Here is a 27,337-nt window from a genome sequence, read left to right on the forward strand (position 1 = left end):
AGAACATGCGATTAGCGTCCGTGAGCCGGTCCAGGAGGCAGCAGTGTGGAGAGACCGTTACGCAGCATTCACAGAGGCAGCAGAGACAGTGGGTTAAACCAGCCGGGAAGCTAACTAGATTAGCTTCGCCCTTCACCTGGGTGCGCCAGCAGGAGGGCATGCGCGATGCTGTGGAATGAATGAGCTAGCAGCAGAAAGGAGAGCGCTGAGTGCTGGGCGCTGGGCGGCCGCCTCAACCAGACCTTTATATAGCACATGAACTGTTTTTGGAATATCCTAATAGAAAAAATAGAGACTAAGCATGATCTGTTATTTGAAATACACTAGAGGGCAATAGAAAACAGCACAGCACTTAACAGGCGATTTCAATTTCTGATGGGTTTAAATGCCAATTAACGTTAGCCACTGGTATCACCGGTATGTGACAGCAGCTGGCAAATAAGCCAATCAGAAACACAATTGCACTGTTGCATGTTCTGTAGAGCTGACATAAGGTTTGATTAACGTGCCTTGAACAATTCTACACCCACTACTACCATTTATTTCAGCTTACAAATAGAACCGGCTTATTCTACACGTACAATATTTTGATGTTCAAGCGTAAATAATTCTCCATGGCGGTTTCTACCTTAGAGAAACCAATGGTTTTTAATTATAAAACGGCTCGATCGACATTTTTTTGCACATGCTGAGGTTCCCCTTTTAAAATGCATGGATTTCCTTTAAATGTGCTTTACCAGACATTTTTTATGCATAGCAGAGGCTGGGGTTTTCACACGCAACCTCCAACGGAACACAGTGCTGTTTGGAAAGCGTTTATCTCCAGGGCTGCTAGCTAAGAACTAGGGTTAGGGCACTCGTACGAGTTCCAGCATGGAGGACTGCATCGATGAAATGCTTATGTGTGGACGTCCAGTGACCAATCTCATCTAGAGCTCATCGTGTGGCCTCCAATAGAGCCACGGTCCACTGGGCTTCCTTACACTGGTCTGAAGCGGAAGCCTGAGCACATCGTGTCGCAGGACAGGCAAAGCCGGTGGCCTGTTAGCATCGCTGTGCATGCAGTGGCACGACACTCCAGGTCGAGGAAGCACTTTTGTTTAGCATGACTCGTCGGTTGTACCGCCAGTTGGAGAACCGGACACTCTTGTGACTCAAAAGACTCTTACTTTCTCAACCTGGAGTTCAACTTGTGTTGGATGTTAAACCCGGCTTAATTACACATGGGGCTCGCAGAGAGATGGGCTTTAGATGAAGGCCGCACAGTGACTGTGGCCCGATGAGTGGGGACAGTAGGTGGACAGCTGTGTGCGCTCAGACCCAATGACATCAGCAGCAGAGCAAAGCTAGGAGAGAAGAGGTGCATTGTGGGCCGGTGCCGTGGCACAGGGCACTTACCCGAGGACTGCTGAGAGGACTGGTGGACAGACCGGAGGACGCCCCGCTGATGGACCGGGACCTACACACACACGCACACACACACAGGCACACACACACACACACACACACAGGTGTACACACACACACACACACACACACACACACACACACACACACACACACACACACACACACACACACACACACACACACACACACACACACACACACTTTAAATAACATTTTAAAATTATACATAACATCAATATAATTATCCCATTTATTTCGGAGACTACAAACACACACACACACAGTAGTAAATAAAACAGCATGAGGAAAGGCAGAAGGTGAGAGCGTTTAGCATCCATGAAGACCTTCGTTCTGCGGTTAGTGATATTAGCGGCAGGCCCGTAACACACACTCCATCCTTCTGCCCTCGCTCCCCGGGAGACCAGAGAGAGCCGGTCTTAGACACCTCTACTCGGAGGGGAGTGACTGATGGAGCGACGGGAGAGAACAGCTCCATCGTACGCAGGCTGTTCCCCTGTTGTTTCCACAAACACTTTTATTGCACACATTTATCTCCCTGCGCGTCAAGCAACACCTCGAGTCCGCTACGGTGCGAAGGAGAGCGGGCTTATCTCTCCGAGCAGTGAAGCAGCCTTATCTCCACCAGGAGAAAAAAGACCAGTCGGACAGCATGGCCGACTGGTCTTTAGTCGGCCAGAATGTGTCTGCGACTCCCCACAATGTTCACGGTGAAAGCACCAGCGTCTATAAATCGACAGACTCGAGGACGTCGGAACTGAAGCGTGAGTCTGCAAAACTAATCAGTGGTGTGTTACTCTTCCTCTCCATGCTTGTTGTTGTTTTTCCTCCTCATCTTTCATGTACGATTCATTAACTTTTCACATCTTCCCCTCCGTCTTCCCCTCTTTTACTTTTCTCCTCTCCTCCCCACCCCCCCCTGGATTTCATGCTGGGCATTCACTCAAAGACCCCCCCTTTTGTCCCCCCCCACAGCCCCGTCCACAGAGAGAGGGGGATTTAATTGCCCGTAGACAATTTGGTTTTGTTGGCAAGGGAAAATTGAAACAGTAAATCATATTAAATTTGCTTGAACACGTAAACGCATGTGTGTGCATATGAATGAATGCACGCACACACGCAGAGATGCATAACAAGCACACACGCCACACAATACAACAACACAGACACGCACACACACACGTACGTGCAAGCATGACATCACGCCTGGCGTACGATGTCATTAACTGCACAGGATGGATGCTTCGCTTAAATTTGTCCTCAGAAAACTAAACTAAACGTTTGATGCGATTTTCTGGACGCTCAGATGAGATACGCGTGGGATGATCCCTGGCCTAGGGCCAGAATAAACGAATGAACCAATAGAGGGACGGTGACTAGGACGTTGGTAGATTGTGGAATGCCTCCTCCCCTGAATAAATCAGCTACAAACAGGCGGTCCGCACTGATCCGCCTGTCTGCTGTGAGCCGTGACCTGTGGTTATCACATTAACGTACACAGTACACAACGCATCGGGTTGCCCTGGCAGCCAGCGAGGGGCTGTGAAGTTATAAACTAGGCTAACAGGCCGCGTGGCGCATGAATCTCTGCACTCGTTTTCATCTAATTATGGTCAGATGGCTTAAAAGATTTTGAAAATAAGTTTGTGGGTGTGTGTGTGTGTGTGTGTGTGTGTGTGTGTGTGTGTGTGTGTGTGTGTGTGTGTGTGTGTGTGTGTGTGTGTGCGTTACCCTGCGCGCATGTGTGTACGCGTGAACGTACTGTATGTGTGTTGGTCAATGGATGCATGTGTGAACCCTATACTGTAGAAAAACATATCTTTTAATTGATCGTTGCAGTTAGGAGAGACATCTAAGGACAATCCTGAGGAAGCACAGTTGAGGACGCCTTGATCTGCACAACGCTGCATCTGCGTTTCCAGCCATCCCGTACGCCTTAAATGATCGTTTAAATCTATAATTAACTTCCACGGGCACAAGGTCGGCCGCAGGGGCTCGGAGCAGAGCAGCACGCGGCTTAAACGTTTATGGAACGTATCGCTGGTACTCGCAACGCAGAAACCAGTAAACAAACCCCAAAACACCCAAACAAACTAGACAAACTAGACAAACCCAAACAACACCTAAAAAAAGATAAACCCCCCCACACACACACAAAAACACACACACAAAAACACAGTAAACAAACCCAAACAAGGCCCAAAACCTAAATAAGCACAAACACACACACACACACACACACACGCTAGCAGACAGAACTAATGTGTGGTAAACACGGCCGAGCGGAGAAGATCGAAGGAGGGACGTCAGATAAGAGTCGCCCGGAGAGACGGCCGAGACGGAACATCAAAGAGACACATTTTATTATGTAAGGTTGTTTGGCTTTTTCCCCTGAAGTACGAGCGCTAAGACCTGGGGAGAGATCACCCCGCCTCAACCCGCCTCACCCCGTCTCACCCCGTCTCACCCCCCTTCTCACCCCCGTCTCACCCCGGGTCTCACCCTGCGTCTCACCCCCTGCCTTCCGGTTCATACGCTGGTTTTAGTTTAGGGTAGGCTAGTAGTAATGGTATGGAGTGATATGGAAAAAACATCTACATATACTAGAGACCGAGTGGAGACAGACGGACAGACAGGGGACGGACTGAAGACGCACCACACTACACAGACCGGAGGGGGACAGCACACAGAAACACAAGTAAGAATACCTTTCTTCCTTGCTGCAGTTAGCGTTTGTGATATCCAAGCTTTTACTGAAAACAGATTTGCTACGGAGGGAGGTGGGGGGGGGGGGGGGGGGGGGGGGGGCAGGGAAATCAGGACAGGAAGACAGGAAGTCACGTGAGGAAGATACTAGCAGAAGGCATGCATTGATCAGACACAAACCAAGGTGTATAAAGTGAGTGTGTCCACTAATACATTCGGTGATAAACCAGTCGTAATTAGCACATGCGGTCAGATAGAATGATAATCATGATGAGCATTGCAGAGAATACATGCATGAGACCAGATGGAACAATAACCATAATAATAATAATAATTATAATTATTAGAACAACAGTGAGCATTGCACAGAATCCATGCGGTCGGACCACTTTACAGGGAAACCATAGAAGCGAAGAGGAACAGGCAACATTCATGGGGGTGCGTGAGTCATCAATGCTTTGAACACAAACATATTACATTGAGAAGGCCCCATCCCTTGCCGCCTTGAGCTGTTCAGTAAGCACATTGCACTGCCCAAGCTTTTATCGTCCTTGTGTGACAATTACTAGTCAATGCCCGAGGGGGCTGTGATATCAACGCAACCCTGGTGCAGGACATGTAAAAGCTTCACATTATCGAGCTGTACCTCTGTGTGTGTGTGTGTGTGTGTGTGTGTGTGTGTGTGTGTGTGTGTGTGTGTGTGTGTGTGTGTGTGTGTGTGTGTGTGTGTGTGTGCATACGTGTTTGTGTGTGTGTGTGTGTGTGTTTAGGAATGTGTGGGTGAGTGCATATGTGTGTGTGTGGGTTTGTGTATGTATGTGTGTCTGTGTGTCTTTTGCCATATCAGTTCGTTCTGAAGACATGATGAAATGTTCGATTGACATTAGATCTGAGAATGTGTACAGTTGAACCGTGGAGACGACCATTAAGAACACGTTGATGGTTTGAGTCTAGGGCATTTCGCTACTTAAGAGCTAATGCATTTCTCTTCAGGGTTTTATGTGCACGTCTGAAAAATGGCCTTTACCACCATTTTCTCCTCTCTACTCTACGCTAGGGTTGTTCTCTACCGACAAGAGACACTTATCAACACTGTAGTCTGCATTTGTCTTTTTTTGTTGGTTACATTAGTTTTCCTCATGTCCCCGCTGAATGTAAACCTAAAAGCCTTATTTTACATACAAAATCAAAAATTCTTCACAATCAAAAAATATTTAGCATTTTCTAAAGATTTGACCTGTAATACCGCATTACACAGAATTGCAACACATGAATCAATACAGAAGTTGCTACACTTTACGATGTTACAAGCCTTGTTTTAAAGGCTCTTAGAGTAAATCTTTATTACTTCTCAATGTTAGGTACCACAGTTGCTCAAACTCACTCCCTTTTCCACAAAAGGTGCTAAAGTTACACACACATCGTTTTGACCAGTATAACAGATGCCTTATGGATATGCAATGCCATCCCATAATGTCTTCATCACAGCTCGATGCATGCTACAAATGCTATGAATAAATTCATGCAATGCTGCCTATAAACCCAGTGTAGATAAACCTACTCCATTGCAGCGCATAAGGCATCATAAATGCATGGAAAGAGGCCATAACAGCATGCTTCATCCATTACAGAAACTATTATAATCTTCATAAGCCCTTAAAACTGCTCCTCCATAACCGATTGTGATCGTGAGCAAACGAGACCTCGTATGATAAATTATGCATGTGAGCTTGAGGCAGATTTTGGAGGGTTTCCCAATGATACCATAATGTCATCATACATGTATGGCTCTACACAAAGTATTAGTATTAAACTATTTATTATTAATAATAATAATAATAATAATAATAATAATAATAATGATGATTACACAGGTCTGCTGTTAGATATGATTCATGCTCTAATATATTCAGTGTTGTTAAAACTTGTCATTGCGAATAAGTTAAATCATACATGGAAAATAGGAATCAGGGCACCGAATCTCAAATGATTTGTCAAATGAAATCCAAACAGTGCTCGGATTGAATTTGGTTGACTTTGGGGATCTTACTATTCTAGCCAGGAACGATTCTCTGCCAAGTTTAAAGACGTAGGTTTTTAGCAACACCTCGCCTGCATCTCTCGAATCAGATTGATTTCGAATGACATGTTACATTACATACTGTATCTATAATGTGTGTAAGAAAGGCTGTTGCGTCCCTTGCTGTCTATTGCAGGATCAGCCTCAGTGCTAAATCACGGACCCTGTATCACTCTCATCCCTTCCGTGAGGCAGCGGACAATACCAGAACACAACACAAGTACCACAGGGAAACCACGGCAACATCTCCACAACCAGTCCTGGGGTTCATGCGTCGTATGCACGAGAACCTCCCCCCCCCACCCCACCCACCCTCCCGCCTCTCACCTCTGTCCGTGGGTTGCCATGTCGATGGCTCGTCGTACCGGTACCGGGGACCCCCCCTCCGTCACGCTCAGCACCTCCATGGACTTCCTCTCTGGCCTCCGCTTGCCGTGACGGCTCAGCATGGGGGAGTCCACGCGCTTCCTGGGCGGGTCAACTGCTCAGGGGTCAGGGGTCAGGGGTTAACCAGGGGGTCGGAGGGGGGAGATGGAGGAAGGATAACAGAACTGGTCAGGAACCAGTGGATGAACTGGTGCAGCAGCTAAGTGGGTTGTAATGTGTGGAGCCCCAGCATCACACTGGTTTTGGAGATTGTTTAAAAAGAGTCCTTATGTGGGATCCAACACGCAAACTGCAGAAAATTGCAGCATTTCATTTGCATATCTTTTCTAGGATAAACGTTGCTTTCCTAAGCGGCCACAGCTGCCACAAACACTTTATATAAACATACATCTATCATTCAGAACGTTGCTCGGTCACATGGTACATAAACCCATATGTAAAAGATAAGTGTTAAACACCACTGTGAGTTGTGGTATCCTCAGTCACAGTGTTTCAGAAAAGTATCTTGCTGATGTCGCTTCCTTAAACAACCAGCAGTTGGGATGGGGAGGATGTGTGTGTGTGTGTGTGTGTGTGTGTCTGGGGGGTTCTACCTATCTCGTTGCGGGGGGGCAGGTTCTGGTCCTCCTGGCTGGGGTACCTCTCCTTACGGTCCAGGAGCAGGAAGTAGATCATCTTCTCCTGGTTGTCACTGCAGAGGGTAAAGAGGGTTAGAGGGTTAGTAAGAAATGTTTCCTTCTAATGCGACTCCTATAATATTCGTCACTACAAAATGTTAATGAATCGAAATAACATTAGTCTCTCCTCTTTTTAATTATTAGTTTTATTCCTTCACCCTTTTAAATGTTTAAATCAACCGCAACCTCATTTAAAAAAATCTTTGAATACGAATCAAAAGGATTCATTGATTATTTTCTCCTTATCCTTTTTAATTAGTCTTCTTAACCACACCTCCTTTGAAACACATAAAGTGTTTCTTTAATGGTAACATTTAATTCTCCCCTTTAAAACTAAATAACCTCTTCTCCATGGTTCTTTTTATGTGCTCACCTTTAACACCTCCTATAATCTGCATTTTTCTTTAACTGGTCTCCTCCTGTTCGTCTATCACCCAACAACTCCACGCTAACTAAAACCTCAAAGACCACTCTCCTCACACTACCAATACTATTTAGTATTTCTTGACCCAAAAAAGGGTCAAGAAATACTATATATGCTACACGTGAACCTCTTAAGATGGCTCAATTTAATTGGTTCGCTATCTCGGGATATTGGGCAATATCCTATGATTGAGATCTCAAACTCAGGATGTTTTTTGCATCGCAGAAAGTCCTGCTTCGTTTGCTAATAAAAACAAATAAATCCCGGCAAAAAGTGTTATCTTGTTTATTTTTGGAGTGTTCACGTGTAGTATATACTAAAACTAATTTTCACCTCAGGCTCCGTGAATAGTGGGGAATACATTCCCCACTATTCACTTTGCCTTGGGTGAATAATTGTTAATTGGGAGAGAGAGGAGCCACGTCCTTCGCCCCTCGCTGGCTGACTCACTCCTCGGAGAGCAGGTCTTTGGTGAGCTTGGCCTTGTCCCGGAAGCATCCCAGAGAGTGCATGCTCTCCAGGACGTCCGGGTCGATCTCCTCCAGGGCTGCCAGCATCCTGATGGCCACCTTCCTGGGCACCGGCTGCTCGGGCTCGGGCTCGTTCTTCCCGGCTCTGAACGAGGAGGAGGAGGATGAGGAGGAAGTGGATGAGGAGGAAGAGGAAAGAGAATAGGAGGAGGAGGAGGAGGAGAAGGAGGAGGAGAATGAGAAGGAAAAGAGGACCAGAGAAGAAGAAAAGAAGAAGAAGAAGAAGAAGAGGAAGAAGAAGAAGGAGAAGGGGAAGAAGGAGAAGGAGAAGAAGAAAAATCAGCGCTTCCATGGCAGGATGTGGAGGGTGGTGAATGGCCTGTGACAAACTCAGCACTCGGGACTAATTAAACCGCTCCTTCAAAGCCACTCAGTTGGTCCTCATTGAAGCATTTCGTTTTTCATGACCACGGCGGTGGAGAGTGCGATTCTCGTCTTTCAGTGATTTGCTGGTATGGATTTTTAAATCGGCAGACGTACGTATGCACGGAGCCTGGGAAGGCATGTGCACACACTCACGCACGCACAAACACGCACACACACAGTGGGTAATATATAGGAAGCTCTACTTACAGATACCATGTATGCTTCTGGATTTGCTCTAACTGCAAGAATGAGAGAGGGGGGAAAAGCATTCATGAGCTACAGCAAAACACACATATTTTAAAGGCTACTATTTCCTTATTTTAAACATCACATCAAGATGAATAGTACCAATGCTGAAACCATTGGGGTTAATACAGTTCATAGCCATCCATAAACAAACGCCTGTGTTGTAAATGGTTTCACATCACAAACACGTTGAAGGGTGTGTCAGTTGGGATGGACGTGCTTGCCGCGCTGCGGTTTTGTGAGGCAGTGAGCGCTCCAGCCTACCGTGAGCCTCTTGGTGGCGTCCACCTCGATCATGCCCCGCAGCAGGTTCTGGCAGTCGGGGGGGATAAAGTGAGGCATGTGAAACACGCCCAGCTTCACCTTCTCCAGAAGGTTCCTCAGGTTGTCGTCGTCGAACGGCAGGGCGCCCTGAGGAGGAGGAGGAGGAGGAGGAGGAGGAGGAGGAGGAGGAGGAGGAGGAGAGCTCATTAGCAGCTCCTGCTTCAGCACTAGCTCAACGCTAGCATACATTCCTTCTCAGACTAAATGGTAAAAAGATAAATAATAGGCCTTTACACAACGCTTTTCTAACCAGTGGCCACTCAAAAAGCTTTGCAATATTGCCTAACATTCACCCATTCATGCACACATTCACCCATCAACGGCGTTGTCAGCCATGCAGGGCGACAGCCAGCTATTCGGGAACAGTTAGAGTGAGGTGTCTTGCTCAGGGACACCTCGACACTCAGCTAGGAGGAGCCGGGGATCGAACTAGCAACCTTCTAGCATTGACATTAAGCTAGCCAATGGGATTCACTAGTGTTGGGCTTTAATTAAAATGAATGTACAGTATAAAAGCCCAAAACTGTAATAAAACTACCAAAGCAACCTTGTGGCTTTAAAGTACAATGTGAGTGTGAAGCAGTTGGATTAACAGATCATCTCATCGTCAATGCATATCCTTTTTTTTTTATAACATAAGGAATATATTAATAGTTTGTCATGTATGTATTATTTTTTGTTAATTTAATCGTAGCAATATGACCGCCACATTAGCATCACTCATGCCAGCCCACCAACAGGCCTCGACGCTCTCTCAGTCGCTGGGCAGGGTAGTTTATAATATCCTGTGTGATATGACTGATGTGCTTTATCCTGATGGAAGGGGGACTGTGTGGAGGAGACACATGCCAGATGGCCGCTGACACTGTGTGTGTAATCCAAACAAAGGAGACAGCGAGGAGATTTATATTCGCATGACGACAGTGTTGAGTACTCTCTATCTTAATCACACAAGATCAGTCTCTCTCTTGATCACACTCCGCTGTATTTTGTATCCGTCTGTGGTAGCATGCAGCACACATGGTCGATGTAGGAACTGCATCGGATGTGATGAGCACATTCAGAGTCGATCGTTTGGTTCATTTTAATGATGATTTATATCATGATTCACATCACATTTGCATGATGGTTAAATATTGTGTTGAACTGTTACAAACTCCATATTGGGCAAGTTGGTTATTTTTTTTATGCAATGTAAAAGCCTGATTCAAACCCTGAAACATAATCCACCATAATGACATGTTAAAAGGAATCCGGCATTATCCTATTCCCATGTTTAAACGGACATCAGTGAAGCAAACTGAAACAGCTACAGAATCAAGCTTGGAGCGAGGATTTGGAGGATAGATTTCACTCGCATGCAACACCAGCGGATGAGGTAGGCTGTTCTGTAGCCGCTGGGGTTGCATGTGAGCCCACCGTATTAACTAGATTGAATTTCAGACAAAAAAATGCCACAAAGATGGCTCTACTCAATATGTAAAAAAAATTATATTCCTGTGTCAAAGTGAAAGTTAAAGTTATAAAATCAAAACCAGGTTGTCAACACAAAGGCTGACATTATTGCTCATAAAGTGTTCAGAAGATGAACAGGTAAATGACAGGAAACCCCTGCAGGCTCCTGCTATAATGTATTACATGTTTCATTATTAATTAAATACTAACAGGAAAGCACTTGATAAGACAAAATGTATGATGTAGTGCCTAGATATTAATTTTGGTTGTTCTAACTCTACAGAAAAGAAACAAACATTGATTTGGACATGCAGTTCAACTCTTTGCCCAAAAGCCTACATTCTGACTCCTTAAAGAAAGTGTAATGGAACAGACAACATACTGCCAATGTGAGTTGGTTTTTATATTATATTTTTTTATAATGTATCTGTTACTATAAATTGTACTCTTTCAAGCTACATTGAAATGCTACCCCTACCTTCCATTGCCAAAATATCTAAATCAAATCCTCGATGAGTCAACCACTTTTCTCTGTCTGCAGCGATTGTTGTAAGTGCACCAAAGCACTCTAGATCGGCCTTTTACAGCAGTTTTGCAAGGATCTTCCCCTATTTCGTCAAACCAACACCCGTATTGATACGCAATATTTTCTGGTGCAACTTTTCACATTCACGTTCTCAAGGAGAAAGGCAATAAAAGCACCAAACAGTCTGTGGTCGTGGTGAGTCAGAGACCGTTACCCACAGTTACAGTCTATGGTCGCGGTCGCCAGGTCAACGGTGAGCTGTCACTTACCACTAACAGTGCAAAGAGGATAACCCCGCAGCTCCACGCATCTGCTTTCCTCCCGTCGTACTTCTCTCCCTGGGGAGAGGGAGGTCAGAGAGACATTGATGAACACAGAGAGAGAGAGAGAGAGAGAGAGAGAGAGAGAGAGAGAGAGAGAGAGAGAGAGAGAGAGAGAGAGAGAGAGAAAAAGAAAAAGAGAGCGAGAGAGAGAGAGAGCGAAAGAATGAGTCATTCAGGTTACGGATGCTTCTATGCTTTGATTGCGGTCCTGTTTTTTTCTCAATGCAAGAGCACCACCACACAGACTGACACAGAGAGACACACCGCACCTTCCCTTCAGATAGCACAGCATGGGTCAAGTGCACTACCGCACACAGAGAGGAGAGTTCGGGGAGAGAGCGAGGGGAAAGAGGACACAATGAAATCACAAAAGCTAAGAGAGAGTGGTGATATAAGAGGCACTGTCGAGAGTGGCCTGTAGTGTGACAGAAAAAGGAGAGGAGTGCACTTACCCTGATAACCTCTGGGCAGGCATAATGTGGAGATCTGTGGGGAGAGGGGACACACACACACACACACACACACACACACACACACACACACACACACACACACACACACACACACACACACACACACACACACACACACACACACACAGAATTATGAAAGAGTCAAGAGTATTCGCAATGGCCCACACGAAGCCCCCTGCTTTTTGCGGTGCATACTACAATTAAATTATGAAGTATACCACACACAAGCACACAAAGACACAAACACACACACACTCAAAGCTCACTGAGAGCAGCTTACTAATAAGCAATAGTCCTGATACCTCGATATATGGTTGTTTACCTTTTGAGTCGTTTTCCATTAACCCACTTGAACAAAGTGACAAAACATGTGCAAAGGACTAATCAAACAGGGCATATTAATGAGGAAACAGGGGCATTCCCCTGGGAAAGGCCACTGCATCGCGGTTAAATGAGCTGCAGGTGAGATGGATTCGGCATGAAGGAAGCCAAAGCAGAAAGAGCGGAATACATCAAGACTTTAACGACCAAAGACACGACACCATCCTCTCTGCTCCCTCCCTCCCTGCTCTCCTCCGAGTTGAATTCATTCACCTGGGATTGACTGGTGAGATGTACTCCCTGAGCCAATCAAGGAGATAAGGCCCCTTATTGGTCAGTAATGAACCGGGGGCGGGCTATAATCTGAACTGGCTCGCAGTCGACTCGAAGCAGGTGACTTCACAGAACGTTTCACTCGCTAATAGCTGACCGATGGCTATGCCATTTCTAACAAATTAAAATGTAATAAAAACTTTTAGATCTTACCTACAGCGCCTTTAATGTGTATCTGCATACACATGTGTCCGTCAGATACAATGACGGAAACATATGGACACGCAAATTGCAAAGAAAGATTTTGCTTTGAGATCTGGTGGTAAAGCCTTCAAAAGATAAGTTTGGAAGATCCAAATCTGTAATGATCTCAGGACATCGTCATCTTTAAAAATAATACATTCAAACCCTGATTCCCAGTCTATTCTGTGTTTGTGCGTGCGTGCATACGTGTGTACGTGCGCATTATTCATAGAAAATGCGTCAGAGAGCATGGGTGTGTGCTCTGTCAGGGTGTCAGAGCGTTTTATCAGACGCACTCACCACGTAAACACAACTCTCGGTGCAAACACGCACTTCATCACTGTCAATGTCATCCGTCGTTATGCTAATGTATGCAGAACCGGTCACTTCACACTGTTCCAAAACTGTTTTGTCAAAACACGCTAACCACAAACTAATTATGGCCGGCCGCAGATTTCATCACATTTGGCTCGGGGGGCAAAGGGATCGGCAGTTTTCTGTAGCGCGACATTTAATAAATTCCATTAGCGTCAAGTCTAAACGGAGGGGGCTGCCCGTGGAGGTTATTGAAAAGCACTCCGTCTGATGTGGTTATCTACGGAAAGATACACCGGCCCCTCCCTCTGTCCCCCGGTGTCTGTTACAGGAACGGGCGAGGGCAGTGCAGCGACGTCATCGACAGAGGGTCATGTGGTCAACGAGCCCCATTCAGCGTTCTCACTCAAAGGGAGAGCAGTGAGCTGCATTCCCATAGCGCAGTCGTTCTCAAATATTTTCTGCTAGTGCACCCCCTCTAAGATATTTTTTCAGCTGAGTACCCCCTTCATCTTTTTGGTAGCAAAGAAATATATGAACATAAATAATGCATGTGCGTTCTATTTTGTAGTGTAAACATGAACATTAAAAGGGTGCAAATACTCACAGTAAAGTGTGAAATATGGGCCTGCGGCATCTTTTATTTTATTTCATTTTTTTTATACCCCCTGCAGTACTCCAAAGTACCCCTAGGGGTATGTGTACCCCTAGGGGTGGTCTCCATGCAACCAACGTGCTACCAAACACACACACACACACACACACACACACACACACACACACACACACACACACACACACACACACACACACACACACACACACACACACTTCTTTTAGAATGTTACCACGCTTGGGCCACGAAGGAGTGTTGTTGACCTGTTTTGTCTCGGCCGCTTTGTTTGCTATGTGGACGCCCTTTTGACAATAAACACAACATGGAGCCAATTTAAAACTGACTTGCTGAGGAGGGTTTCGCAAATATGGCAATATGTATAAAACACATCATCTTGACACCACATCATTGTCTTCTTCTTCATTATAGAGATCCCCGGACGTCACTGTGTCCTTCGTGAGGCATCGTTCTGGCGGATGGGCGACCCCCCCAGGCTCCTGGCTGGCCCCTGGCTGACCCCTGGCTGACCCCTGGATGATTTTAGTGGCACAAGGCTAATGAGCGCAATAAACGAGGAGGCGGCTGGGGCTGGAGCGACTCTGCGTCTCGTCTGGTGTGACACGCTATACAATGGAGACCTGCCGTAACCAAGTGGGACTCAGACTATGAGTGGATCTGAAACCCACTTCCTCCAACCATCCCCTACCTAATATTTAAGCTACCAGGCAGAGTATAGTACTCTGTGGCCGGTTAAGATAATCTTGACTCTAGACTTCTGATTCTGATTCTAGAGATAACGTGCAGATTTGTTATCAATCGGTCGTGGAGTTGGTCGAATTTCAGTGGACGGAGATTTTCTGTGGTTGACTACTGCCCTACAAAGAACAGAGGCGTATGTTTCAGCCTCGTCGAGCCTGCTCCAATCAGTGTGCTCACATCGAGTGTGTTTGAATAATGCAATGCATTCAATCCTCCAGAGTGAGTGTGATTGATCGTCGCCATCATTGGCATGCTGAAGGGAAAGGGATTCTCTGGAGAAGGAGGTACCTGCTATCGTCAAATAACCTTTTGAATAGAACAGAACCAAGAGAACTAAAACGTCTGTTCAAGTAAAAAGGTAAAAAGGGCCGGCTTAGCCAATTTGTTTAAGATCCCTCAATAGGGTAAAAATCGACTTAGCCCTACACATATAGTAGGTCAGCCTCAGCTGGTTCCTGTAATAAAGAGGGATCAGGTCAGATAAAGCAAGAGACATGTACCTGGGGGAGGGCACAGTGAACCTACAAGATTCTACAAGCCTTTCCTCTCTAAGAACGACTGCATCAAGGCTGCACCGCGACCCTGTGACATTTTCCTTTGCGATTCATTGGTTGTTCCGTATTAAGAGCTTCGGGTCCTCTGACAGATGGAGAGTGTGGCTCCTTACAGTGGTTCCAAACTGTTCTGGGCTTGGGACCCACAATTTACCTTCGTCATTAAGTCGCTACCACGCCTTTTCTACAATTCAAACCAATTTATTTCTCAGAAAGGGGGCTAGTAAACTAGCTCAAAGACATTTTCAAACATAAATGAAGCAATATTTTCATCACTGCATTCAAAGCACATGCCTCATAACTAGTTGGTTTTTTTTAACCACACACGCGACCGATTCAAAATAAGTCTCTGCTCCGAAGGAACCTCTGAGGAACTCACCCACAGCTGGTCTCCAGTAGGCTGTCCCCGACCTGCAGAGAAGCCATGCCGAAGTCTGCTATCCTGATGTTGTTCTTCTCGTCCAGCAACAGGTTCTCTGGTTTCAGATCTCTGTGGCTGAAGGTAAAGAAGGGAGAGGGGCAGATGTTAAAGTGAGGGTCATACCTGTGTCCCAGATTCTTATACAGTATGCAATGAGAGTAAGGGCAGGGGAGGCGTGTTCCCCATGGTTAGGCCCCAACTTTGTGATCCTTTGTTTTTCCGCTACTACACGTCGTTGAGTTGAGTATGAGCGTTATAATGAGCAGCGTTGTGTATGCCATGTTGTGAGACTAGACGTGTCCGAGAAGCTTAACCCTGTCTCTGATGCAGCCGTCATATGAATCACTGGGGTGGATGACGGAGCTCCCCACATCCACACACATCGTGGTGTGAGGGTTGCGGTGAGTCGTCTGCGTCCCTTCGTCGCGGCTTCAAAGTGAGAATGGACTTGTGTCGAGAAAGTATGGGACTCGGATTCTGGGCTTATTGGAACAGTCACATAATCATTAGGGGAGACTGGCAAAAATTATAATTGAATTCTGTATTATTTTAGAAACAGTGACACAATGGAATAGAACACTATTTCCAAGATTATAGAAGACATACAAAGACATGCAATTAAGACAATTAAACGCAATTTTGGGTTCACTGGCACTTTAAAATATTATGATGTACGCCTGGGAATGGTGCCATTTTCGCAGCATCAGACAAACTCGCCTGCGTATGATAGCGTATAGCGCGGAGCTAAGCCAATTAGATGATAAAGAGCAGAATCCAGTCGTACAATCTTTCCTTTGTTCACTCTGAATGAACAAGACACCAGGGCCCATTCTCAAGGGCAAACACCTAATCTTCAAGGCGGAGCCTGACTTGGGCATCTTTTGCTGATGCGTGAATGCTCTTTGACCAGGCGCGTACGGCTGGGTCACTGAGGTGCTGAGGTGTCTCTGAGATGGAGGGACGTCTGGAGGGTGCCTCTTAAAGGTTGTATCAGCGATGTTGGCCAACGTCACTTCCATTTGTATTTGAAGCGAGATCCCAGACAAACAGAGCCAGCTCGCCCCTCCCTTCCGTGTTTCGTGCATCCAGTCAAAACTATCACGAACGCAGTGCAAATCCCCACAACACCCACCCCTTGTCGGTGATTGGTTGGAATACTATTTATTTTGGTTTTGAGTGGTTGGTAGTACCATTTCTTTTTGTGTTCGATCTCGGAGCATAGGCTACTTACAGAGACAAGGTTTTTTGATGGCCTGCTTATGGGGCGGGCAACTCGCGGATCGTGAGGAAGATCAGTTGAATTTGATCATTTATGTTTCGGCCTAACATCACTGATACAACCTTTAAGAGGTTCTCAGAAGAAGAACCAAGTGATGAAGAAATACCCTGGCTGCAGAAAGTATCCTGTTCACCCCTCTGTAGCAAAGAGTAGTGTTTCTTAAGAGATCTTTCTTCTTTAAACCCTCGGAATGATAAGAGATAGAGGACATCTGCGAGCAAACATGTTATCTCATTACGGGACCTCACATCGAAATTGTACCATGAATGGACATAGACAGACCTTGACGATTCAGCACTACTGGCCTAACGAAAGAAAATAAAAACGTCTGTGAACGCACTGCTAGGTGCAACATCAGCGGAAGGCCTGGATGTTTTATGGGAGACATGTGTAACATCTCTGGTCGGATGGCTGACCCAGAAGCTGCTGACCAAGGTAACTCCCACCGCCCATTTTACGAACAGAAACAACCCTCTTACACACTTATTGTATATTGTACGTCCTGGCACTTCATGTACGCAATTATTGTATGTTGTATGTCCCAGCACTTAAGAATAGTACTCAGTATGTTGTAGCATCTTATCCTAGCTGTATTTGTTGTATACGGGGAATGGGTTTACCTAGTGATTGGTAGTGCTTGGCACTTGGTTCTATGAACATCCTTACTGTTCCGACAGCGAGCTATTGTTGTTTCTCTTTCTTCGGACAAATGTACTAAAGGTGTACCACGCACCATATGGAATGGCTGTGACAGAAGTCGAGGGCAGAGATGATCTGTCTGAAGAACTTGCGGGCCTCCTTGGGCGTTAGTCGGCCCTTCTTCACCAGGTAGTCGAACAGCTCTCCCCCGGACACGTGCTCCAGCACCAGGTACCTGTGGGGAGAACGGGGGGGAAATGTAAATAGACTGCGTTAGGTTGGTCCTGTGTAATGTATTAATTGCGTAATGGAAAGTTAAAGAGCACCTATTATGCTTTTTCGACTTTTATGACCTATAATTATGATTAATTATAGTTATTATGATTTATATGTTTAACAATACTAAAATGTCAAATAAAGACGTACATGCATTTAGACGTATTCCCTGCTGCCCGTCTGGGATGGCTGTTACAGAACGCTAAACACTATGGACGCCGGACGCGATTCACTTGTTCAAATTTCCAGGATTTATCTACGTAGAACAATCCGGATTTTCCCATATATGGTAATGCTGCGACATGCTCTTCCGGAAGGTAACCAATCACAACGGAGTGGGGTTGGCAGGAGGGGGGGCGAGGGGACGGAGAAGGACGAAGCCGAGTGTTGACAGAGAATGCTGAAAGCGCCCAGATGAGAGGAAGAGTTTCCCGAAAATCAACATCGTTTTTTGTGCTGTGATTCGTGTCAGGTTGCTCTATAGGAGTCAATAATAAGAAATGAAGACCAGAAAAGTAGAATAATAGGAGATCTTTAAGGTACAAGTGTAAAGGCTGTTCGTTAAGGTACGACTGTGAGGGCCGTATCGTTAAGGTTACCACTGTTAGGGCTGTACCAGCACCTGTGTGGGGGGCAGGGGTGAATGAGCTGCGTTAGCATCCCTCCTGTGTAATACATTAACGGCGTCATCCATAACAGGGGATTTTGGACTCAGAGCGGCTATATTAGCACGGCAGCGCGTGGGAGCACGGTGTAAATCAGGGACAGATCCCCCAGACGTCACGCTGGCTCGGCTAAACAGCGGGCGCTGGGAATCAATCCGTCTTCTCTCCGCTGTTTCTCCCCGAGGAGGAGACCGAGGCTGATCCCACGTCTGAGCGGGGAGCTCAGTGTTCCCCCCCCCTCCTCCAACCCAACTCACTCCTCCGCGCCCCTCTGAGATGTATTAGCAGATTAGGAGCTCTGCTCAAGCGTTGGCCTGTCAAAGGGCTTTTTCTCCCGTTCTAATGAGAAACATACATGATTTGTGAGCGTTTGCAAAAAAATCCTCATCCGCAACCCTAAGTGACCATCGGGCCCTGACGCGGCGAGATCGCTGGGAAAACAAATCCCACGCTGTGCTGCGCTGCGCGGCGCGTGCCTTTATCAAATATTGAACAGTGCGTTTAGCGGTGGTGGTGGAGCGCGCGGTCGCGGCGCGGATAGAGGTGTACGAGGGGTACGGAGGAAGGACGCACGACGTTGAGACGCCATGCTGGTGGAGGCCTCTCAGAGTCCATTTTAACTTGTGTTTAATAGATGAAATGCAATAAACTCTTGATTAATCCCAGGAGGAAATCATTTTATTTAAGGTATTTATTTGTTAACAAAATACGCGGCACAGTTTGCATAATTAGTTATATAATTGTTTGGCTTTTTTCCATCAATAGCTTTGGTTATTATGAAATGGATGAAATGATTAGGAATGAAAGGTTGTTTGTGTTTCGCCAGTTTAATAGTGGCTTTAATGGTCAGTATTTTTTATAATGCAATTCTTGTTAAAGACCGCAAAGTAATTATAATTGTGTTACGAGCAGCTATAACAAGAGCTATTTTTAGATAGTCTTTATCACACACTGGCAAAGTTGTGTTCACACCCCAGGCATTTCCTAAAATTAGTTTGCTGGGAGCTCATTTATTTTCTACCACAGTTAACTTGGTGAGCATGTTATGCTTTCCGCCTGGTTGCGCGTCTTGGGCCTTACCCATTGCTGAAAAGCTATTAGCATAATGGCTAGCAATCAGCTAGCTCAAATTAAATCAGTGTAATGGGAAAACGACTGTTGAGTGTAAACATAAGGATTTGTACTTACAGATATTTTTTATTTTCATACACGTCATGGAGTTTTAAAACGTGGGGATGCTCTATCAGTTTTAGAATGGCTATCTCCCGCTCCACCTAGGGAGAGAGAGAGAGAGAGAGAGAGAGAGAGAGAGAGAGAGAGAGAGAGAGAGAGAGAGAGAGACAGGGACAGAGGGAGAGGGAGAGGGAGAGGGAGAGGGAGAGGGAGAGAGAATACAACAATTAAGCAAGCATGACATTTCAGAATACATGATTAATAAGTCAATGTCAATGTATTAACCGATAAACACAAACCACTCAAACTGATCAAGTTACAGAGAGTGATAGAGAGTGACAAACAACCGCAGGCAGAGGGGAAATATAATTAAGAAACATGATCTGAAAACTACAGAATCAATATCTTGTATGGGTATGCTAATGCGAACGCTCACACACACAATTTATATTTTCTTGTTTGTGTGAATCCAAGCCATTTCTCAACATTTTCCCTCAATTTAATTGTATTACAGTGTTTTGACATCAATTGACTTAATTTCCATTTGGGTTTTCTATTTATTTATTATAATTAAGTTTTTGTAAATCTGTAGTCCATAATAAATTGTACTCAAATTAATAAAACAAGTAAGCAGATTGTGTAACAATCACAGCATTTCCAGACTAAAAGACCAAGCTGACATTCAGCCTCAACTCAACAATTCATATCAGCCACATACTGTATGTTCTAGAAATACTCATTACAAAACATGCATCCAATTATGCGCATACATTATCTTACTTTGGCAGTGAGGTCCATTAACGTTAAGAGTTATAATTAGAGTGCCCATCTGATCACCTGCCAATAATATCCTGCAGTCATAGCAATCTCTGCACTGCTGGAAAGAAGCAGTAGCTACTGCCACCTGTTTTGTGAATCTATGTGTGACTCTCGGCAATGACAGTTCTTTGAGTTGTTATATCGGATTTCTATAGGGTTGATGGTTGCCAAGTGACCTGTCAATGCTGCTGCATCTATGTTTCCTACGTCCTACTTCTCATTAATTTGACTAAAGGCCTGAGCCCTCTGATACAACTACACTCAGTCCATCCTTATTTTGTCCAAGGATTTCTCAATGAGTCATTCTGAGAGGGTGCACTCTGATTGGTCAATGGGTTGCAGCAATGAGTCACTGTCCGGACTACTGACAGCAGTCTGGAGATGAAATGTATTTCTGCTTGGCTTTCAGTGTTATTAGTGTGGTTGCTACTGCAAGCACATCTCAGTGCTTCCCCCAGCACTGTATGGTTAAGGCAGCCGCCTTAACAACAACAGGGCCCCGCCTTGACTATAAATGCATAAAATATATATATATGTTAGAAAAAATATATATTTTATCTAAATATTTTTTAATAATTATGCAAGAAATAAGTATAAAGGTCTCATAGGGAAAGAAAACATACTTCCATCAGGTATAAAAAATAAAGTTAAATAATGCATCAGTAATACCGATCACAACAATGGTCCTTCCTTGACCACCTTGACTAAGACATTTTCTGGGGGAAACTCTGCACCTACTATTCTTCTTAAGTCTTCTTTATTCTGTTTGCCTGTTCTGTTTTTTGTGCAGTTAACTGCTCCTGCATACTTTCAGCTACAGAAACCAACTATCAAAACGTCCAGCTCTTTAACGACATGATGGCTATCTCTCTGCGTTTTTCAACTGTGTGTGTATGTGTGTGTGTGTGTGTGTGTGTGTGTGTGTGTGTGTGTGTGTGTGTGTGTGTGTGTGTGTGTGTGTGTGTGTGTGTGTGTGTGTGTGTGTGTGCACATTCGTGTTTGTGCCTGTGTGTGTTCGTGTGCATGTGCTTTTGTGTTTATTCATGTCTGTGTGTGCGAGTCTGAGCGCGCGTGTGTGCGTAATCACGGGGTGCGCTAACATATTTGAACACCTTGGACTTAAGATAGCCGATCTATAATGACTTGGATTGGGCTGTTGACTCAGGAGACATCGGCGCCGTTAAACAACAGATCAGATTGTCAATCAGAGACCACGCAGCGACCTTGTTCTCCGCGTTCAAACACGTCCCGAAGGAAGTGCTTATCATTGGGAATTTCCCATTCCTGATCGGCCGATAACGGGCCGGTGGGACGCCGCAACGTCCTGTCGCTGATAAACGGCGAGCCTAATCCTGTCCCTGTGTGACTCTGCGGAAAACTTTAATGCGTGGAGTTTTAACAGACGCCAAATAACCTTCCGAAGTGATGGTGGAAGGAGATAGGGAAAACTTGGACTATTTCAAATAATACTGTTTTATACTGTTGCAACGTGGTACAGCTGTGCACAGTATCAGCACCATCAACACATTTCAGGACATTATATTTTAAAGCCCGCACATGAATTCATCGTTGGCACATTCATCGTTCCATAAAATGTAATTCCGCTTTTTTTTTTATTGTATAGATATAGAGTTAACGTTACATCATATGCTAAACGATTTTAGAGCAAAACAATGTAAAAAATAAACGATGAAGGCTCCAATGACAAGCGCCGGTTCGGGATGGAAAACACACGCACGCACGCACGCACGCGTGTGCGTGTGCGTGTGTGGTTCCAATGACAAGCGCCGGTTCGGGATGGAAAGCGCACACACACATGCACACACGCGTGCGGCTGCGGGCCGCCTAGGCCTCCTCTGGGAGGGACAGTTGATTGTTCCCCCAGGACATCGTCTCCCTACTTTGCTAAGTGCCGTGCCCACGTCGGGGTCACGCTGACGCGGCCACGAGCAGGTGCACAACGACATGTCTCAGGAGCCAGACTCGGAATGGAAGAAACCGTAATAAAAATAAATAATAGAAATGGATTCCCAACAAAGCCACTGGTCTTCAAAAGGTCTGTCACGGCGAGCCAGAAGCTGGCAGGAAATAAATAATAAAATGCCCCCACTCTTCTCCCACACACTTTAATCTTTGGCCTGGCAGTTTCACCAAAACCAGCCTCTGTCACACTTACTTTTCCCCCCATCTCTCTGCTCTGACAGCCCCCCTCCCAGAGCAAGGTGGTGGGGATGAGTGGAGGGGGTGGAGGGGGTGGTGCAGAGGCAGACTGGGAGCACAGAAAGTGGGCTCCGGTAGGAGTTAAAATGAATTACAAAAATAAACTTTGTTCTCAAGACTTTCATCTTGATGCCCTTCCTCTCCTGGCTGGCTGCGGGATCTCTCTCAGGTCCTCCGGTTGGCTCTACCTCAGATGTTTGCCGGGTAGTGTTACAGCGAGCGCCTCGTGGGCTTCAGAATGACACGGAAATAAAAGTTATTTCCGCAGGAAGGCAACATCCGGAGGCGTTTCCTGCATTGTCCTTCAGACGATGGAGCTGCAGAGTCAGCCCGCGATAAGTGACGAGAGATGTGTTGTAATGTGTAATTACCTTCATCAATGCATTAATTTGATGAGGAGTAAAAATAATCAAAACTGGATTTGAATCTTGTGCAGTTTACAGTATGAATATGACTGTTTTTCCCCCTGTATATCAGGCATCACGTCCTCTTGTACCTGGTCTGATTCAGGCTAAGCTTCAGTGGAATACTGTTTGCATGTCTCAGGGAACGTCCACAACGTGTCTTGAAGCCTGCCACCCCTAGCTATCCATCTCACACGTCATTAGAACTGAGCATGAGAGACATGACCTCATGTTCACCAATCTTTCGCTCTACCCTATGAAACACACTAGCCTAACCCTCGGCTAGGTGTAATTCTATTCGCACACGCACACGCACACGCACACACACACACAGGTAATTAAGACGAGTACAAGATAAACAGCCATTAACTACCCCCTGCACCTCCAACCTTCTCCGTCAGACGCAACAACGGCATTTATTATGTGCGATTATGACCCATATGGAGCGTTAATGGGAAGTAATAAAGTACTTGGGGTGGGGGGGGGGGGGGGGGGGGACATGAGCACTCTCAGCATGAGGGGGCGGTGGGGGGGACCTCGATAACATCACTCAACCAACAAGACGCTTGTCACTTCATCGTCTACACTAGCGTCACAGCTCAGTACAAGGACCCTCCACCTGTCCTTTGTCCCAGGAAGGCTGAGGTCTCCCTGTGATCCCCTCCCCTCGCTACAAGTCTGGCGGAGTTAACTCCAGCCTCCCTCCCTCTCCCCTACACCCTCCCTCCCTCTCCCCTACATCCATCCATCCATCCATCCATCCATCCATCCATCCATCCATCCATCCATCCATCCATCCATCCATCGAGAGAGAGAGAGAGAGAGAGAGAGAGAGAGAGAGAGAGCGAGAGAGAGAGAGAAAAAAAAGAGAGAAAAATAAAGAGAGAAAGAAAGAAAAAGAGAGAAAGAAAGAAAGAGCAAGAGTGAGACAGAGTGAGTGTGCCAAGGAGAGCTAGAGAGTGAGAGGAGCGAGAGAGGATGATGATGATGACGAGGGATCTGCCATGGCGGGTAAGTCCCTGCACATAGTTGACTACATGAACAGAAGAGAAAAATGGCTGCAGGGATTTTTCTGCTTGCTGTTTTTAGTTCCGCCTACGTTGTCCTCTGAGCAATGCAAGCAGTGTTGGGCTTTTCTTTTTTTTTTCACCATCCCTTCCCCGTCCTTCTATTTAAAGTGTGTGTGTGCGTAACAGCAGTCGGGCAGATGGGCGGCGATGACTGGAGGAGGGGTGTGTGTGTGTGTCACGAGGGGTCGTCACGGTTACATCACACAGAGTGCTGCGTCCGAAGTATGTGTGTTGAATAACTGACTCAGGTATCGACGGATTTGATTCACCCCTCGTATCGATCCAGGGCAGAGCGCTCCACTCTATTAAACCCCCCGCTCCCCGTCAACGCACACGCTGCATGTACATTCGATTACACATGCGCACACACGCACACACACACAGCAGATTTTATCCAAAATGGCCGATATTGGTTTCCTGTGGCTTCATCAACCCTTCCTCTTCCTCTGCCTCCACGAATGAGTTAACAGTTCCGTTCGCGATCGCCGCTCTTAATGAATTATGAGGATCCACGAGGGTGCGGTGAGTGGCTCTCCAAATCCCCATTTAATTGAAACACGATACGGCGCTGTGGGGCACGAAGGGCGGGAAATTGGAACATCCGCCCAGTAATCAAACCCCCATCTGTGGCTAGGACAGCCGGGCGAGCCCCGCGACCGGAGAGAGGCTGGAGAGCGAGGAGGAGGCTCCCGTCGGGGGAATCCAATCACGGGGCGCACAGAGCTGCAATCAGGGGCGGCCGGTGGCTGCCTGCCTCGGGTTCACTGAAGAACCCTGCATTTATTTATAGAGCCGAACACCGGAGTGTTTCTAATAACGGCAAAAAGATGGGTTGTCCACTGTACAGGCACCATAGGGGAGGGAATAGGAATAATGATAATACAAGGAGAGGAGAGGAGAGGAACGGAGTGAACGGTGAACCTGGGAGTGGGAATGTGGTGGGCTGACAGGAGGTCAGCTGCACGTTAGCTTGTGTGTTCTTCTAGCAAGACAGAGAAGGTGAGTCAGAAACAGCTACCAGAATATGAGAGAGAGAGAGAGAGAGAGAGAGAGAGAGAGAGAGAGAGAGAGAGAGAGAGAGAGGATCTCAGGGGCTTGTGTTCTCAACCATCTTGGTGGGAGAGAGATAGAGGTAAATAAAGAAAGAGGTAGCGAGCTAGAGAGAGAAAAAGAGAAAGAGGTAGCGAGCTAGAGAGAGAAAAAGAGAAAGAGTGAGAGCTAGAGAGAATACAAGAATGAGAGAGAGAATGCAAAAGGGAGAGGGAGAGAGAGTGAGAGATAAAGAGAAAGAGAGAGAAAGAAAGAGAGAAGCGAGCAAGAGAGAGAGCGAGACTATGTCAGAAGAAGCAGATTAAGGTCATGAAGCCTCAGAACAATCAAATGCTCTCTTCCTCTGTGGTGGACGCCAATCGATTCCTTCATGTGCGCCCCCATCCCGTCCTCTCTACCCTCCACTCCTCCGCCTCTCTCTCAGCGGCTCTTAGGCCATCGACCACGAGAGACACCGACAGCAATCAGACACGCTGCAGACACCCCATACCCCATGGATTTACATGTATACACACGCTGGTGATACAAGGCAACAACCCGACACCCACAAACACACACACACACACACACACACACACACACACACACACACACACACACACACACAGGCAGATCAGAGACACGGAGTCGCTCCACAGAGTCGGCGGAATTAAGTGTGTGTTGACACCATTAACTGAGGCAGCCGGTCGTCAGGCAGATGAAGTGACTGCTCAGGCCTGAGAGGGCAACCGGCAAGAAGCTCTGCGGAGCGGCCCTCACCAAGCTAACGCACTTCAGCTGGAAACAAGGAGATTCAATATGGTGCAAACAGAACGTACACACAAAATCACATGGCACAATCACACACAAAATGTACATGACACGCGCACACACAAAATCACCTCACACGCGCACACATAAATTCACATGACAACCACACACAAAATCACATGACACACACACACACAAAATCACAACAAGCGCACACAAAAAATCGAATGATACAGACACAGACACACACACACCATTACCGTGTACTACTCCCATTATTTCAGGTTTCCTTTATAAACCACTACACCCAGGAACCCTTAAGAAACCCATCCTACCAGCCGACTAACGCGCTTTTACTGGCTTGATATTAGCTGCTAGGGTTAGGGTTAGGGTTAGGGTTAGGGGTTCGGGTTATTTTGTGACGCTCTCGAATGCTCACAGCGAGGGTACCGCAGAGTTCTAGTTAAGCGTCTAGTTGTGTTGCATGCAACCCGGCCAATCACAGACAGAGTAGGGCGGGTCTTGGCGTGGCCATAGTAGGATTCGTAAATACGCATCCTAATGGGGGTCTGCTACGCTCGCTAGCTAGCATCCAGCTAGCCATGTCAGCGCGGTGGCGGCTCCTGTCTGACCGCTCCTCCCGGCGTTCCTCTCTAACGAGCGTTCCCATTAGCCCGGGCGGGTACTGTCTGGCGGGCGGCAAATGTCAGCCCAGGCGCCCGCACCTGATGGGGGGGGGGGGCAGGAGGGCGTGCCCATATAAGGTGCTGATCCCCGCTGTCGCCGGGGAAATGTCACCGGACAGATGTGCGACCACGGGGTGACACGCTGTGAAACGGGTGCCATGCGCCCGCTTCACAGCGTGTCACAAGGCAAGGCAAGGCAAGGCAAGGCGAGGCAAGGCACCACACATGCGCACGCACTCACGCACTCAGACAGACAGACAGACAGACAGACAGACAGACAGACAGACAGACAGACAGACAGACAGACAGACAGAAATACCCTAACTGGAAACTGTCTCACTCTACCACAACACACACACACTCGCTGGAAACTGTCTCACTCTACCACAACACACACACACTCGCTGGAAACTGTCTCACTTTTTCTACCACAACACCCACCCACCCACACCCACACACACACACACACACACACACACACACACACACCCACACACACACACACAGCCACGTGGCTCCATCTGTATAATCATGTGTACAGTAGAAGCAATATCCGAGTGGCTGTATTCCTTTTGGGGGCTGACCCACATCCACCTCTAGATGTTCCTGGGGCAGGTGTGAAGTGTGTGTCCGTGTGTGTGTGTGAAGAACGCCCTGGAAGGAGATTATTTGCATGCAAATCTTGTAAACATAGGCCCGGAATGCCACCATGAAAGGGGTGGAAAGGCTACCTTAAACAAAGCTGGACCTTTCCCAAATGTCAAACCACGAGAGGGGGAGGGAGCAGCTAGAATGAATGCAAGGGACGACCAGGGCTGGAAGAAAGGCAATATACATTTTTATAGATACAATACACCAA

The 27,337-nt window shown here is 46.5% G+C and overlaps 1 protein-coding gene across 1 annotated transcript in view; it reads right to left on the minus strand.

The window, feature by feature from the left end:
• Nucleotides 1-27,337, minus strand: part of LOC115559107 (serine/threonine-protein kinase BRSK2-like) — an 80,625-nt gene that overhangs the window by 12,525 nt on the left and 40,763 nt on the right. The window contains 11 exon segments of the mRNA XM_030377782.1: nucleotides 1,399-1,459; nucleotides 6,542-6,695; nucleotides 7,195-7,292; nucleotides 8,153-8,317; nucleotides 8,806-8,837; nucleotides 9,109-9,255; nucleotides 11,419-11,487; nucleotides 11,925-11,958; nucleotides 15,406-15,522; nucleotides 17,460-17,600; nucleotides 19,495-19,580. Of these exon segments, the coding sequence (XP_030233642.1) occupies nucleotides 1,399-1,459; nucleotides 6,542-6,695; nucleotides 7,195-7,292; nucleotides 8,153-8,317; nucleotides 8,806-8,837; nucleotides 9,109-9,255; nucleotides 11,419-11,487; nucleotides 11,925-11,958; nucleotides 15,406-15,522; nucleotides 17,460-17,600; nucleotides 19,495-19,580 (1,104 nt within the window).

The sequence above is a fragment of the Gadus morhua genome, chromosome 14 (assembly GCF_902167405.1).
Source record: "Gadus morhua chromosome 14, gadMor3.0, whole genome shotgun sequence".
In the NCBI taxonomy this organism is placed as follows: domain Eukaryota; kingdom Metazoa; phylum Chordata; class Actinopteri; order Gadiformes; family Gadidae; genus Gadus; species Gadus morhua.